At 38.9% G+C, this 13,844-nt stretch overlaps 1 protein-coding gene across 1 annotated transcript in view; it reads right to left on the bottom strand.

The window, feature by feature from the left end:
• Positions 1 to 2,894: 2,894 nt before the first annotated feature.
• The window catches only part of LOC114145135 (neuronal acetylcholine receptor subunit alpha-7-like), a 41,465-nt gene continuing 30,515 nt past the window's right edge, over positions 2,895 to 13,844 (bottom strand). Inside the window, exons 7-10 of the mRNA XM_028018542.1 lie at positions 9,358 to 9,552; positions 8,782 to 8,868; positions 7,335 to 7,444; positions 2,895 to 6,113 (exon numbers count right to left, since the gene is read on the bottom strand). Coding sequence (XP_027874343.1) covers positions 5,514 to 6,113; positions 7,335 to 7,444; positions 8,782 to 8,868; positions 9,358 to 9,552 — 992 coding nt within the window. The 3' untranslated portion in view covers positions 2,895 to 5,513. The remainder of the gene's footprint in view (positions 6,114 to 7,334; positions 7,445 to 8,781; positions 8,869 to 9,357; positions 9,553 to 13,844) is intronic.

Below are 13,844 nucleotides of genomic sequence, written 5' to 3' on the forward strand. Positions count from 1 at the left end.
ATGTTGAATGCAACTGAACAATAAGAATTAGAGAACTGTCTTGAATTCACGTTGCTTTTCATTCTGTTATTTGTAAGATATCACATAAGTACATATATTAAACTTATATGGACATTCTGGAGTTTTATCAGCTTCCTCCAATGTATTCATGATTGTCCGGATTGATTTCTGCTCTGGCTTGAGATTCCAAATGAGATGGTGAAATTTTTTCAAATTAGTTTTCACCTAAAGTTCCCATCCCAACCTCAGCAAACAGCAGCAGCCTATTTTGTTTTACGTACGGCTTGAAGAGTAAAAACATGAAATATAGTTCCCCCAACACACCCAGGGTGCATTCACACCAGCCCTGTTTAGATTTAATTCAACTCTAGTTCATTTGCATAGAAAGCACAATTTGTTTGGAGAGAGAACAATCAAACTCTGATGCTGAACAAAAAAGCAAACAGGCTGAGGTCTCGGTTTGGTTGAAGTGAATGCATGCCCAGCAGACTGGTATTCAGTCCAGTCAGTATATCCATATGTGTAGCACAAACAGGTGCATTACATGCACTTTGTACATCATGACAACAATTTACTGGTCAGGTTTGAAAATGACAAAAGAAAAAGAGAAAACCACTAGAATCTAAATGCCACTCCATTTTTGTTTACATTTTATATCTATGTGGCGTTTTGTTATCTTTGATGCACCATTGTTACTTATATGAAACAGGGACAATATTATAACCACTGACTTGTTCATATAAGTTCTGTATACCAAAGATCATACAGTATTAGAAGTATTTTGCCAATTAATTGAATAATTTCACAGTTAAGTAAATTAAGTCAATTTACAGTTAATTTTGCAGCGTGTTAACATCATATCTGGGAGATGTCAGTAAATTTCAGCAAAATAAGGTTTCATTTTAGTTATCCCATGTGAATGCACCATATAAAAAGCAGTCAATAAGGAGTAATTTATTTATTACATGGGTCCCCTGGATAATGCTTATCCCATGAAAACAGGGCTTCAGGTTGCGATTTTTCAAAAATGTTTGACAGCGAAATCATAACTTATTCATGGTTTATATATTTGTAAATAAATTCAGGCAGTAAGGGGTTAAATATAATTGTTCCTGTAGGATACAAAAATGTGTACAGATATGTTTAGTTGTTTTGTTCTATCGCATTTATCAGAATAATGTTTTACTCTATATGAGATGAAAGGGTCAAGCATGAAGTAGATATGATCTGTTTTCATCATTTTATACAAGATGAAAGAGTAAAACTGACATTTTCCTCTCATCTTACTTGTTTCATGTCTTAGTGATTCAGTTCCACTTTTCTTTGTTACATACTTTCTATTTTTACCCAGATTTGGCAGCTGTGACTTGTTGGAGGAGGCACATGTCATGTAACTGTTTGCGTAAAGCTATGTAGGGATGACTTGTTTGTTTCGAAGGCTTTTGAGATTGCCTCATTAAAACTCATTTTAGCTGAGATGTTACAAGGTGGAATTTTGTGGTTTCATAATCCCATCTTCACACAAATAATTGAAACCTGAAAATACCACACTCTTAAGTGTTTTTTTTAGTCTAAATGGCTGAAATTGTTAAGATGGTTAACATGACAGTTCTTAGTAATGAACTGCCATTTACGAGGTGAATTAATGAGAATAACATCTGAGGCTACAGGGCCACAGCAGTGCTGTTTGGGATGCAAGCAGCTAATTTATGAAATGAACCAGAAGTGTATCAGAGTGCGGTTGCTCCACATTCAAGCAATTCCAAAGTTGGATCAGGTGTGTAATATTTACATTAGAGAAACTGTTCACAGGGCTCTATCACAGGTAATTTTGGACCAACATTGTCACCAAATAGAGTTCTGCAAAAAATATTTACCTCTCTTGCATAAGCGCTTTTATGAACCCAGGTGGTGTTTTCTATATCAAGGTCAGAGAAGAGAGAAAGCAAACTTGGACAGATTGCAGCGAAGGGAGGAATTAAGGCATTGCCTCTCTTTGCAGGTTTACAAGTACTAGATTTGTATTTGCATATCTGTTCACAAGGTCTGATACAGAGTGGAGCACTTCCAGCCACCAACAGCTGTCTGTGTGTGGTGGACCTTGAGACTGGATTTGGCCAATTCGAACTTGGTATCACTCCGCTGAGAAGCATTTTGAGTATGTGTGGTGTACTCTGTTTTTTGTTTTTTTTTTATATCTATGCTTATGTGTGGAAGATGCCAAATGTTTTGCCTAAAATCGGATCCACTAAGTAGTTTAAGTCGTATCTAACTTCCCATGACTCATGCTGGAAACTGAAAAATTTAGCTTAGCCACACTTTGTAAACTCTGTCTTGCAGAGTTGGTGCCAGGCATGTTTTAGAATAACCCAGTCAAAGTCCAAACCTAAATCTTTTTCCAGGATTTCAAAAGTATTACCAACTTTCTGTTTGTCAATGACAAAAAATTTCCAGTAAGGATGAGGAAGACTGTTGTTGTAACGATACAAAATATAATGGGCAGGAGTAATTTAGTAAGAACCTGGATAAACTGAAAGCTTACTTCTTTTTCTTGTTTGCAATATTTAACCCACTGTGTGTGAAATGACTGTTGGCATCAGGGACATATTTATAACATATGTATTGCTTCTCTTCCATTAACACAGCCAGCACATGCAAAATCCTAATCTAAATAGGCCGGAAAACACCACTTTTGCACATATAATCAATTGTGCATGAGATTTTTGTAGATTGTACATAACTTATGTGAAATCTTTTAAGATCAGGCTCTCTGTGACTTTACAACCTATCCTCCCCCAAAAATTGACAGAAGTTACTTGCTAATAACCCAGAGATTTTGGGACAAAAAGAAACCAATTTGCTGCCTAGAAACACAAAAAGAAGCCACACAATAGTTTTGTCAGTTTTTGTTAATTTCTCATAAAATAGGCATGTACAGTGAGGTTTTGTGAACATCTTTTAAGGAGAATTATGCATACTGATAAGAGGCACCGACTACAAATAAAAACACACAATATGAACAGCATATAATTCTGGTTGAAAATACAATTAAATAATATCATCCTCCTTGGGGCAGTTCAGCATTTTCTGTGTCAAATATCAAACTTTTACCATGTATTTTACCTAAAGCCTTCCTTCATCCTGAAGGTAAACTTCTATGCTTTTGTTGCAAAAAGATATTCCAAAGCCAAAGTTGATGTCTCAACAACTCCTGCTTATATTGTCATCAAACTGGCAGTGAGAAACAAAACCTGTGCTGGTTGCTTGTAGACTGAGACATTCTGGCCTAAATTACCTTTAAGACACTTTAATATTTAAATTTCCAGAAAAAATTCAAAGTGTTTTCTCAATAGGCTTCATCGTTTTTCAAAGTCTCATCAAAAATGAAACATAGTTGTCAACAACGCTCTATGTACATGTCTTCACATTTCCAGTGTGCATTGTTGGCAGAGAGGACAGCACATTTGCAAATCCAAAAAAGCATAAATGTTAATCATCAGGTGGCAAGGCTCTGTCTGCTCTTGGTCCATTGATTTAATGTAATGGTACTTAATCTACTGCAGTAGCAGTTGTGCTGGGTCATGATGCTTTTGTTCCTCATCAGTGTCGCTTACATCTCCAGTCATGGTAAAATCCCACATCTGAGGTTCACCTTTGTGCACGACAAGCTGAAATATATTTGTCTTATGCCACTCAGGATCAGAGAGGGCGATTGGGGAATAAAAAAAAAATTCGGATTTACCCTAAATCTTCTACATCAGTCACCCGGTAATCCGTGTTGCATGAGAGATTAGCAAAGGGTTTGTCTTTTGCTATTTTTTTGTAACAAAAGATTTAGGCCAAATGTGATGTCAATGGGATTGACCTTTTCCTCAAAACTCATTTAAAATCTTGCCTTTCAGTCAAAAGTTGTTTCTTTTATATCATGAGTTTTTGACAACATGTGACAAAATATAACACAGTATGCAACAAACACTTCAACCTTTAGGGGATATGCTTAGTGAGAAACGTAAGTCACTAACCAAGTGATTCAGCTAATCACACTAAATATAGTCAGTAAATGGATTGAAAAAGAAATATTTTTACAATTTAAAAAACTGCAAAGTCACAATTAAGTATGACTTTTACCCACACTGATAAAATTCCTCTCATTACATTTGTGGATACAGAACCTTGGTTTGAGCTGCTCACAGAGCGACTCAAAAGATTAATACTTAAAGAAGAAATGAGACAGACTAGAAATGCAAAAGGAGATGTAGTAAATTAAAAATCCAGCAGTGATACGGGAGAGAGGTTGGAAGTAATTTCAAGGTTCTTAAATTAACTTGCAGCGGTGCTGATGTGCTAGTCAAGAAAGACTCAGGCGCTGTCCGGACCTGGTAGTATCATACGTCCTAGCTGGTTCTGCTGAAAACAGAGCAGCTGAAAATGACACCTGGGATGTCAGGTGTCATTTTGTGACGTCAGAAGACGTCACAAAGTACGTCTTGTGTTATCAGATCAGACAAAAACAAATAAAAATGTGTAAATATCATTGAGCAAGACACAGAGCATCAACACGTTTGCTTATTTTTCTGTAACATTATATACTCTAGTTCAGTTACTCCAGCAACCATTTTACTCAGGCATCCATGTGGTCAGCAATCCTCTGAGTTTCAATGTATGAATTGAGTCAGTTTGTCCCAGTAAGAACTGGCCAAACTAATGCAAATACAATAGTCCAGCCAACCTCCTACTGGGGTCTTAATGGGTCTTTTCGGAATCCATCTCAAGTGTGTTCACAACTGTACTGTACTCCCAACTATCATATGTGAACGGATTCCAATTTAACTTGGATCATTAAAATCTGAATATGAATTCCACTTAATAAAAAAATACATATATCCATAATATCTGACTGAATAAGGAATTCACAGGTAGATTCAAGCAGAAACTAATATGGTGCTGCAGCCTAATTTACAGAACAAACAGCAAAAAAATATCCATTCTCAACAAATGAAGCAGTATTGTGTTGTGTATCTAAAAATGTAAAAGAAAAACTACAATAACTACAATGCAGACCAGGACTGTAATGTGAGAAACCTTCCTTGAAAGTTTGTAATGATGGATAAACAGAGGGATGTGAGGGAAAACAGAAAAATGAAGGATTGTGAGGAGGCTACTCTGATAAGACGTGACGTCACAGCGGTGGCAGGTAAACTAACACGGAGTGTTAGGGATAAATGTGAAAAGTGCATCAAAGTGAGTTTCTACACTATTAACAATAGCATCAAGCATCAACATCTTACTATTTGCATGATGTTAGGAAAGCCACCTCAAAGACAAAAAAACAATCTTGAAAAAATGCACAAAGAAAAGTGCAACGACACAATAAGACCTTATGTACAGTGTATCAGCTTGTGAGGCTTTAAGTAGAAGTAGTTCAGGATCTCTGTATATTATAGATACCAACATGTTTGGATTCTTTCTGAAGCAATTTTCCTTCTCCTTCTCAGCGTGGCAAGAAATTAGCTTTATGTAAAGTCTTTTGACACGGCCTCAATGAAATTTGGAGCTGACATGAGTATAGTGAAGGTGCAGATGATGGAGAACAGCGAAAAGGCCACCAAGCATAAGCGATCCACCACAGCGGCGGCAAACTTCCACTCGCTGCAGATTTCCTCCCCTTCGTCCTGGTCTCGAAAGCGCCTGGCGATGTACTGCACTTCCTCCAGGATGAGGGAGATTTCCGGGATCTGCTCTAGCAGCATTGTCCGTGTGTGGTCCGAGTGGATATCAGGCTGGGAGGAGCCACTCAGGTGGTTTCCTCCGCCTCCTTCACCGTCGATGCCACATGTCACCAGGCCTGAGTCGGTGCTTGGTGGGAAGGCGGGGTTGTCTGTTCCTGTGGAGTGGTAGCCAAAGTACAGGTTCATGTTGCCGTTGGTTGTGGTTGACTGGGCCTGCCCTGGTATCGTGCTCATCTGGATGCTGGTGGTGCTGGTGTGGTGCGGAGGAGAGTGAGAGTATTTGTACGTTGGAGGGTTACTGGAGCTCACTGCTGGCTTATTTTCTTCCCCGGGCTTCTTCATGCGGAGGAACCAAGCGCACCAGTTCAGAAGAATCACACGGATCTGGTTGATGGGAATATGGGAGTTTAAAGAAAGGACAAAACAGGCATAAAATGTTTATGTTCCAGATAATCAAAAAATATGCTATCAGAAAACAATAGCCGAAGTAAATATAAAAGGCAATTTTTAAAATATTCAATTTATTTGGGAGAAAAAAGCTATCAAATCAAACTGACTGTATGTTAAAATATAACAAAATTAACTATGATTAGCTATGTTGGTTTGCTCAAAGGGGCAGAATTATGTATTTTCCAGCCAAATAGCCATTTTATAGCACAGTGAAGTTACTGTATAAAATACTATATATACCCAAAATGTACCCAAATGTCCTTGCAACCAGTCAGATTGAAGGATTTCTCAAAGATGCATGAAATAGTCAAAGCAACACTCCAGGTATGTTCTTGATCAGAAATTTATGTCATTAAATATAAAGCTCAAAAAAGTTGATTTTACATTGCCCTACCCCTTTAAGTTTTTCTAGCTGCTCTCAGTTCTGGTTACTGCAAAACATGTGGAATCAAGAAATCCCTTAAATAGAACTGTCAACACGAAGAGGGGTTGAAGATATAAAAAGCAGCACATCATGCCCACATTTGTAGAAAATTATGACTGGTCTGCTGAAATTATTCCAAGCATACATCAAGTTCCCATCTAGGAGATCAAAAAAGAAACCAGAACAATAAAGCACAGGTCACACTCGCAGTAACACATTCAATATGTTGGGATTTAGTGCAAAGAGAAGAAAGCGAGGCAGAAAATGGCTTTAAACAGATTTTAATGGCTCTCTGTGGCTGAGTGGAAGGATTAGTTTTGGCTTGTTGGAGGATTGTGAGTTTAATTCCAGGCCCCCCCAACAATATACTGAAGTGCATTGTATAGGTGTGGATAGAAAAACTGTAACTGTAACTGTAACTTGTGAAAAAATGCTTTGAGTAGTCGGTAACAAAAAAACTGCCAAATATTCACTTTAGTTAACTAGAGCATAGAAATGTTTCATAGTTAAAACTACTATTTTAGATACATCCTGTGCATCATAATTATCCATCCCAACAACTCAATAATTCCCAAATGTTTTGCAGAAACATGATAAGAAATAAAACAAGGAAATCTGAGTGACTCAAATCTGTGTGAACCGAACCTTCACAAAAAGTTTTTCAGAAAGGCAGTAATACTTTATTTTAGACTTTTCATATCTGTTTACTTTCACGAGCACCTTTAACCTACCCATTTAGGCATTTTCCCCCCTCTGGGATCGTGGTGGTGGAACTGAAGAACCAGGACTGTTACCACTACAGACAAGCCCACAATCATCATGGTGCTGGCAAAGTACTGTGCTGAAAGTAAACAAAACATTTACATCATACATCCCGCTAAGGGTAATGAAAACAATGCAATTAATATAATTTGTAACTAGCACCACAATTTCATACTGAAGGGATTTTTTGTGGATATATAACAAATCATAAATAAACTATCCAAAATGTATAAAGACAGACATAAAGAAATAAAATAGAATATGATAGGTGTATGCTGATTTGCAGAACCCTGTCTTCGTGGATTTAATGCAGTTTCTGTTACGCAGCTATCCAGACTAATCCAATTATCATACATTTCCATATTAAACCACAAGTAGAAACTATATGAAACCCCATCAGATGGATTCCCATTGAACATCAGTTCTACTTTTTTCTGCAGTGAGCTCACACATCATGAAGGAAACTTTGCTAATGGCTTAGTTTTCTATCACCGAGCTACCAGATGATGCAGAGCAACTATTTTATCTGCTGTTTTCCCTCTCATCTCTCAGCCCACCGTCCTGTCTGCTCGTGTGTGCGTCAGCACAGTCTTACACGGCGCAACTCAATGTTTGTCTCCAGCAATGAGCATAATCTTCAGATACTGCAGAAACAATAAAACATCCACCTTACACCTGCACATCTTTTCCACGGTTACAACAAATCATTCAGTGGAAAAAATGTTCTGTTAGACTGTTGTGACAAAAGATCTATAAGTCTGATTGGAAGAAAATTGTTGTGGTGCTTTCTAGGGTGTAGAGACTCAAATATGAGAGAGAAAAACAAAAAAACATGTAAAATGTTGTGTTGGAGATGAAGAAATCACAATTCTGTGGTAGATTACCTATACATGGTTTTTATAATGCTTTGACCTTCCAGTAACAAATTTATCTGCTTCCCAAGTCAGTCAAAAGAAAAGTCAAAAATTAATACATAGATGACATCATTTGGAAGTCTCTGTTTACATGTCCTAGAATATGTCAAACTCACCAAATCCATTATATTACATAATGCGGAAAGCTCAAAAAGATAAACCTAGGAAATATGCTGTGTTATGATAAGTCTTTCTGCAGCAGACCAACTAAGTCACTGACTGACCTTGACATATAAAATATTTTCCTAAATCTCTGATTCCTTTGACTAATTTTTAAATAGCTTAATGACTAACATGCAATTTCTTGGCACATCTCAACTTTTTTTTTTTTTTTATGAACTTGATTATCTTTCAAAATCTTCCTTGCATCTACCAAACTAGGTTAATTGATGATTGCTATTTAGTGAGAATTCACTAATTCGGAAAGTGGTACACTTGCAAATCATTTTTCTATCTCCCTTTTCTTTTAATGAGCATTAATTACCAGCAAAGGATGTCTTACCAATTAGAGGAACAGAGTCTGAAGTGGCGGGCATGATCTCTGCAACAAGCAGCATGAACACCGTTAGAGAAAGCAGCACAGTAATACCTAGAGAAAGAAGATGAAACCACATTGGAGGACTGCTGTCATTGTCTGTCTGCTTTTCTGCTAATTATTAACTTATAAGACCTAAAAATAAATGCAACTTCTGACATAATCACAGGTTTGAAAAAAAAGGTACATTTATCTTGGAGTGTTTGTGTTTTCATTTAATTTGACCCTGTCTCACAAGGTGCCATTTAAAATCAAGCTGGCGTTTTCAGGTTCCCGTAATTGTCTTGTGCTGTGCTTATGATCGACTTTTTATTCATCTGCCAATGAACGACCACCTTGAATGCTAATCTACATCTTTAATGTCAGTATTAGCATAGGAAAACGACAAATAGGTGGCTCTGAAACACCACTGAGACCTGCTTTTGAGGTAGGGAAGGTGTACAAGTATATTCTAGTCTAAGTTTATGAGTCAGTCTCCTCTTGTGTTAGTGTAGGATTGTCTCAGTGTTTAAGGCTGTACTGGTGTGTGGTCTCAGCCTGTACCCAGTGAGATCTTTTCTCCAGAGTCAGCTGGAAGCAGAAAAACCAAAAGGGCCAATCCAGAAATCAGCACACAGGGGATGAGCAGGTTGAGGCCGTAGTACAAAGTCCTGCGTCGCATAGTGACGGTGAACGTCACATCAGGGTAGGGCTCCTTGCAGCACTCATAGTACAACTCGTTGCGCTTTCCAGGCACACCTGGAGGGCAAAAAGGTGAGAAGGCAATAAATGTCGGCGGTTGAACAAACTGGACATGTTGGAATTCATTGAAGAAAGACTGTAGAATGGCTAGAAAGGTCAGAATGTTGTTCTCTTTTACCTTTACAGACAGAAATGCTTCAAAGACTTCCGGTGGAGCGAATGGCGGGGTAGGACGCGTGTAGCTGAGCTCCCACAACTATTAGATATAATTGTTATTTTAGGCACATTTTTGCTAGCTTTTAACTCCCTCTCGGTGTGTTTTTTTGTTCACTCGTCTCAAGTCTTGGCTTTTTTCTCTTAATTAAAATGCCTCCAAAAGTCAAACCGTCCACACAGCATCAGAGGCCTGCTTCTCATGCTACATCCTCGCCGCGTGGTGACTCTCCTACTCGCTCGGATGAACTCGCTGACATTTCTCCTTCCTCGGCCTTTAAGTCTGAGCTGCTATCGGCTCTTCGGGTTGAAATGGCACTTATCTTCAAGACTGAACTCCAAGCAGCTCTCACTGAAAATTTGTCGAGTATAAAGGCTGAACTCCTAGCAGTGAAGTCGGAATTGACTAGCAATATTACAACTGTTCAGCTGGATGTGCGCGCCCTGAAGGACACCGTGGGCGAGTTGGAGACATCATGCTCTACGTGCGCTGACGATATCACTACTCTACAGGCTAAGGTCCAGCAGATGTCCACGGATTTGAAAAAATTGGACAATAAATGTGATGACCTGGAGGCCAGATCTCGTCGCAACAATTTGCGACTGATAGGCATCTCAGAGGATTTTTCCACCACATCTACAGCCATTTCCACTTTGCTTAAGGAGGCTTTTCAGCTGGAGAAAGAGCCCTTGGTCGACCGTGCCCATCGTACTCTCCAACCGAGGCCGAAACCTGGTGAGCGACCTCGTCCTATAGTTGTTCGTATGCATTATCATTCGGACTGTGTGGACATTTTACGTCGAGCTAGGACCCAGCAGCGGATCACGGTTGGAGGCACGCGCATCTCTGTTTTTCCTGACCACACGTCGAGGACCGCCCGAGCCCGTGCTGCTTTTAATGATGTACGCCGTCAGCTCCGCGAGATCCCCGGGATCCGTTTCGGTCTGCTCTATCCAGCGCGACTCCGGGTCACACACAATGGTATGGAGAGGGAGTTTAATTCACCAGATGAGGCCAGCGTCTTCATCAAGTCCCTCAAAGTATAAGAGAGCTTTGCAAAGGTACACGGCTTTGATTAAGCAGCTACGTGTCACATTTACTGGGTATTATTATTATTATTATTATTCTCTTTGCCTTACAGAGCCTATGTTCTCTTTTTGTAATTAACATTTTGTAATTTGTTATATTTTGGTCTCAACTGGATGTGCCATAATGACGAATGTTGTTGAGCTTGCGGGAGCTTGGTCTGCAGCTTTTCTGCTTTTACGTTGCTAAAAACTGTGAGCATCCATTTTAGGGATCTGACTCCTTTTGGGGTCTGCACTGGGTTCCCCATCGTTTGGGGATGGGGTCGTTGTAAGTGCTGCGGGGGTGGTGTGGGGGGGGGGAAGTTGTTGTTCTATTTGTTAGGGTTCCTTCTTTTCGTTTTTTTTTTTTTTTTTTGTTTTGTTTTGTTTTGTGGTGGTGGGGGTCGGTACACCATACTCAATTTTTCTGTCTCTACATTTACAATCGTCTTGAAACATGTCTACTAAAGATAACAATGTGAACATCCCACAAACGGGGTCTTCTGTGAGATTTTTGAGCTGGAACATCAAAGGTATGGGGAGCCCACTTAAGAGATCAAGGATTTTTGCCCATTTGAAACATCTTAAAGCTGACCTAGTGTTTTTACAGGAAACCCATATGCGCATCAGAGATCAGGTCAGACTAAAATGTCCCTGGGCTTCTGATGTATTTCATTCAAATTTTAACTCTAAAGCCAGGGGGTTGCTATTTTAGTTAGTAAATCAATTCAGTTTTCGGCTTCTAAAATTATTTCGGATAAAAATGGTAGATACTTAATTGTTATTGGTAAATTATTCCATGTCCCAATTCTATTAGTGAATATATATGCCCCCTACTTTGATGACCCAAACTTTATGAATAAGCTTTTTGAATCTCTTCCTTCTTTAGATAATAATCTCCTTATTGTAGGCGGGGATATGAATTGTGTCATCGATCCCAAATTAGATAGGTCTGCCCCACGCAGTTTGGTCCCTACATTAATGTCTAGATCACTCTCAGATTTCATGTCAAAGAATGGATGCGCTGATCCGTGGAGATTTTATAATCCCCAATCCAAGAAATTTTCTTTCTTTTCCCACTTGCATCAGTCTTTCTCTCGAATTGATTATTTTTTTGTCGACTCTAAATTAATTCCAAATGTTCTATCTGTTGATTATCACTCTATTGTTATTTCTGATCATGCCCCTCTTTCATTAGATATTAAGTTTGCTCTTCAACATCGGTATGCCACACCTTGGAGATTCAACCCTCTACTTCTTTCAGATGAAAGGTTCAACACATTTATCGCAGCTCAAATTGATGATTTCATTGTACTAAATCAAAATGAGAGTAATCCAATTTCATATTCTTTACTTTGGGAATCATTAAAAGCGTTTTTACGAGGTCAAATTATCTCATATTCCGCCCACTTGAATAAGGTGCGCAAAGCGAAATTGTTAGAACTTAGTACTGACATTACTAATCTGGATCAACAAATTGCTATTTCCCCCTCTCCAGGTTTACTTAAACAACGGGTTGACTTACAGACTGAATTTGATCTTCTTACCACCAATGATGCAGAGCGACTTCTCTTACGGTCACGCTCTACTTATTTTGAACATGGTGATAAGGCTAGCCGACTTCTCGCTCACCAGCTTCGTTGTCGGGCAGCTTCGCACATGATCCCACAGATTATGGACTTGTCAGGCACTCTACATCAGGATCCCACTACTATTAATTCGGTTTTTCAGTCTTTTTATTCTGTGTTATTTGAATCTGAATTTCCAGCTAATCCTACTGAAATGAATCAGTTCCTTGATAGCCTCAACTTCCCTGTGATAAACCCAAATGTTGCTAAGGAACTTGACTTGCCTTTAACCATAGAGGAGATTGTTGCTGCCATGAAAAGCATGCAAAGTAGCAAAGCTCCCGGACCGGATGGATTCCCTGTTGAATTTTTTAAAAAGTTCCAAGACAAGCTATCCCCAATTCTCCACGCGGTATACAAAGAGTCACTACAAAAGGGCAGTCTCCCTCATACTTTAACACAAGCCTCTATTTGTCTCCTCTTAAAAAAGGATAAAGATCCCAATATTTGTAGCTCATACAGACCTCTCTCTTTAATAAATGTAGACGCTAAGATCCTTGCTAAGGCTTTGGCCTATCGTCTGGAAAGTATAGTACCAACTATAGTCTCACATGAGCAAACTGGATTTGTTAAGGGGAGGCAACTCTTCTTTAATGTCCGTACACTCCTGAACATTATTTACTCTAAATCCTCCACTGAAATACCTGAAGTTGTGATCTCGGTCGACGCTGAGAAAGCGTTCGACAGAGTTGAATGGGATTACTTATTTGCAGTTTTAAAGAGATTTGGACTGGGTGATGCATTCATTTCTTGTATACGTCTCCTTTATGTTTCCCCTCATGCTAGTGTCTCCTCCAATGGTATTCAATCCAGTTTTTTCAGACTTTTCCGCGGCACTAGACAGGGATGTCCGTTATCCCCTTTGTTGTTTGCTTTGGCTATAGAGCCTCTCTCAATCTTTTTAAGGTCCTCTAACACTTTCACCGGAATTTCCCGATTAGGCACAGAATTCAAACTATCTCTTTATGCTGACGATTTATTGCTGTACGTCTCAAACCCTAGTCTTTCCATCTCGTCAATTTTATCTACTTTTCAAAGGTTTGGATCTTTTTCTGGTTACAGAGTAAATATTGCTAAAAGTGAATGCTACCCTATCAACGCGGCTGCATTAAAGCTTTTACACTCCGACATTCCGTTCAAGTTGAGCTGCTCTGGTTTTAAGTACCTGGGCGTCAGTATAACCAGGTCATTAAGCTCTCTTTTTGCTGCTAACTTTTTGCCTTTAATTGCTAAAGTTAAATTGGACCTCCGAAGATGGAATAGTTTACCTCTTTCACTTATAGGTAGAATCAATGCAATTAAAATGAATGTTTTACCTAAATTCTTATTTTTGTTCAATAGTCTTCCACTGTTTCTGCCGAAACATTTCTTTAAAACGTTGGATCAAGTTATTTCTGGCTTCCTATGGTGTGGTAAATCACCCAGAATCCGCAAATCCAC

Source organism: Xiphophorus couchianus, chromosome 5 (assembly GCF_001444195.1).
Source record: "Xiphophorus couchianus chromosome 5, X_couchianus-1.0, whole genome shotgun sequence".
Classification (NCBI taxonomy): Eukaryota; Metazoa; Chordata; class Actinopteri; order Cyprinodontiformes; family Poeciliidae; genus Xiphophorus; species Xiphophorus couchianus.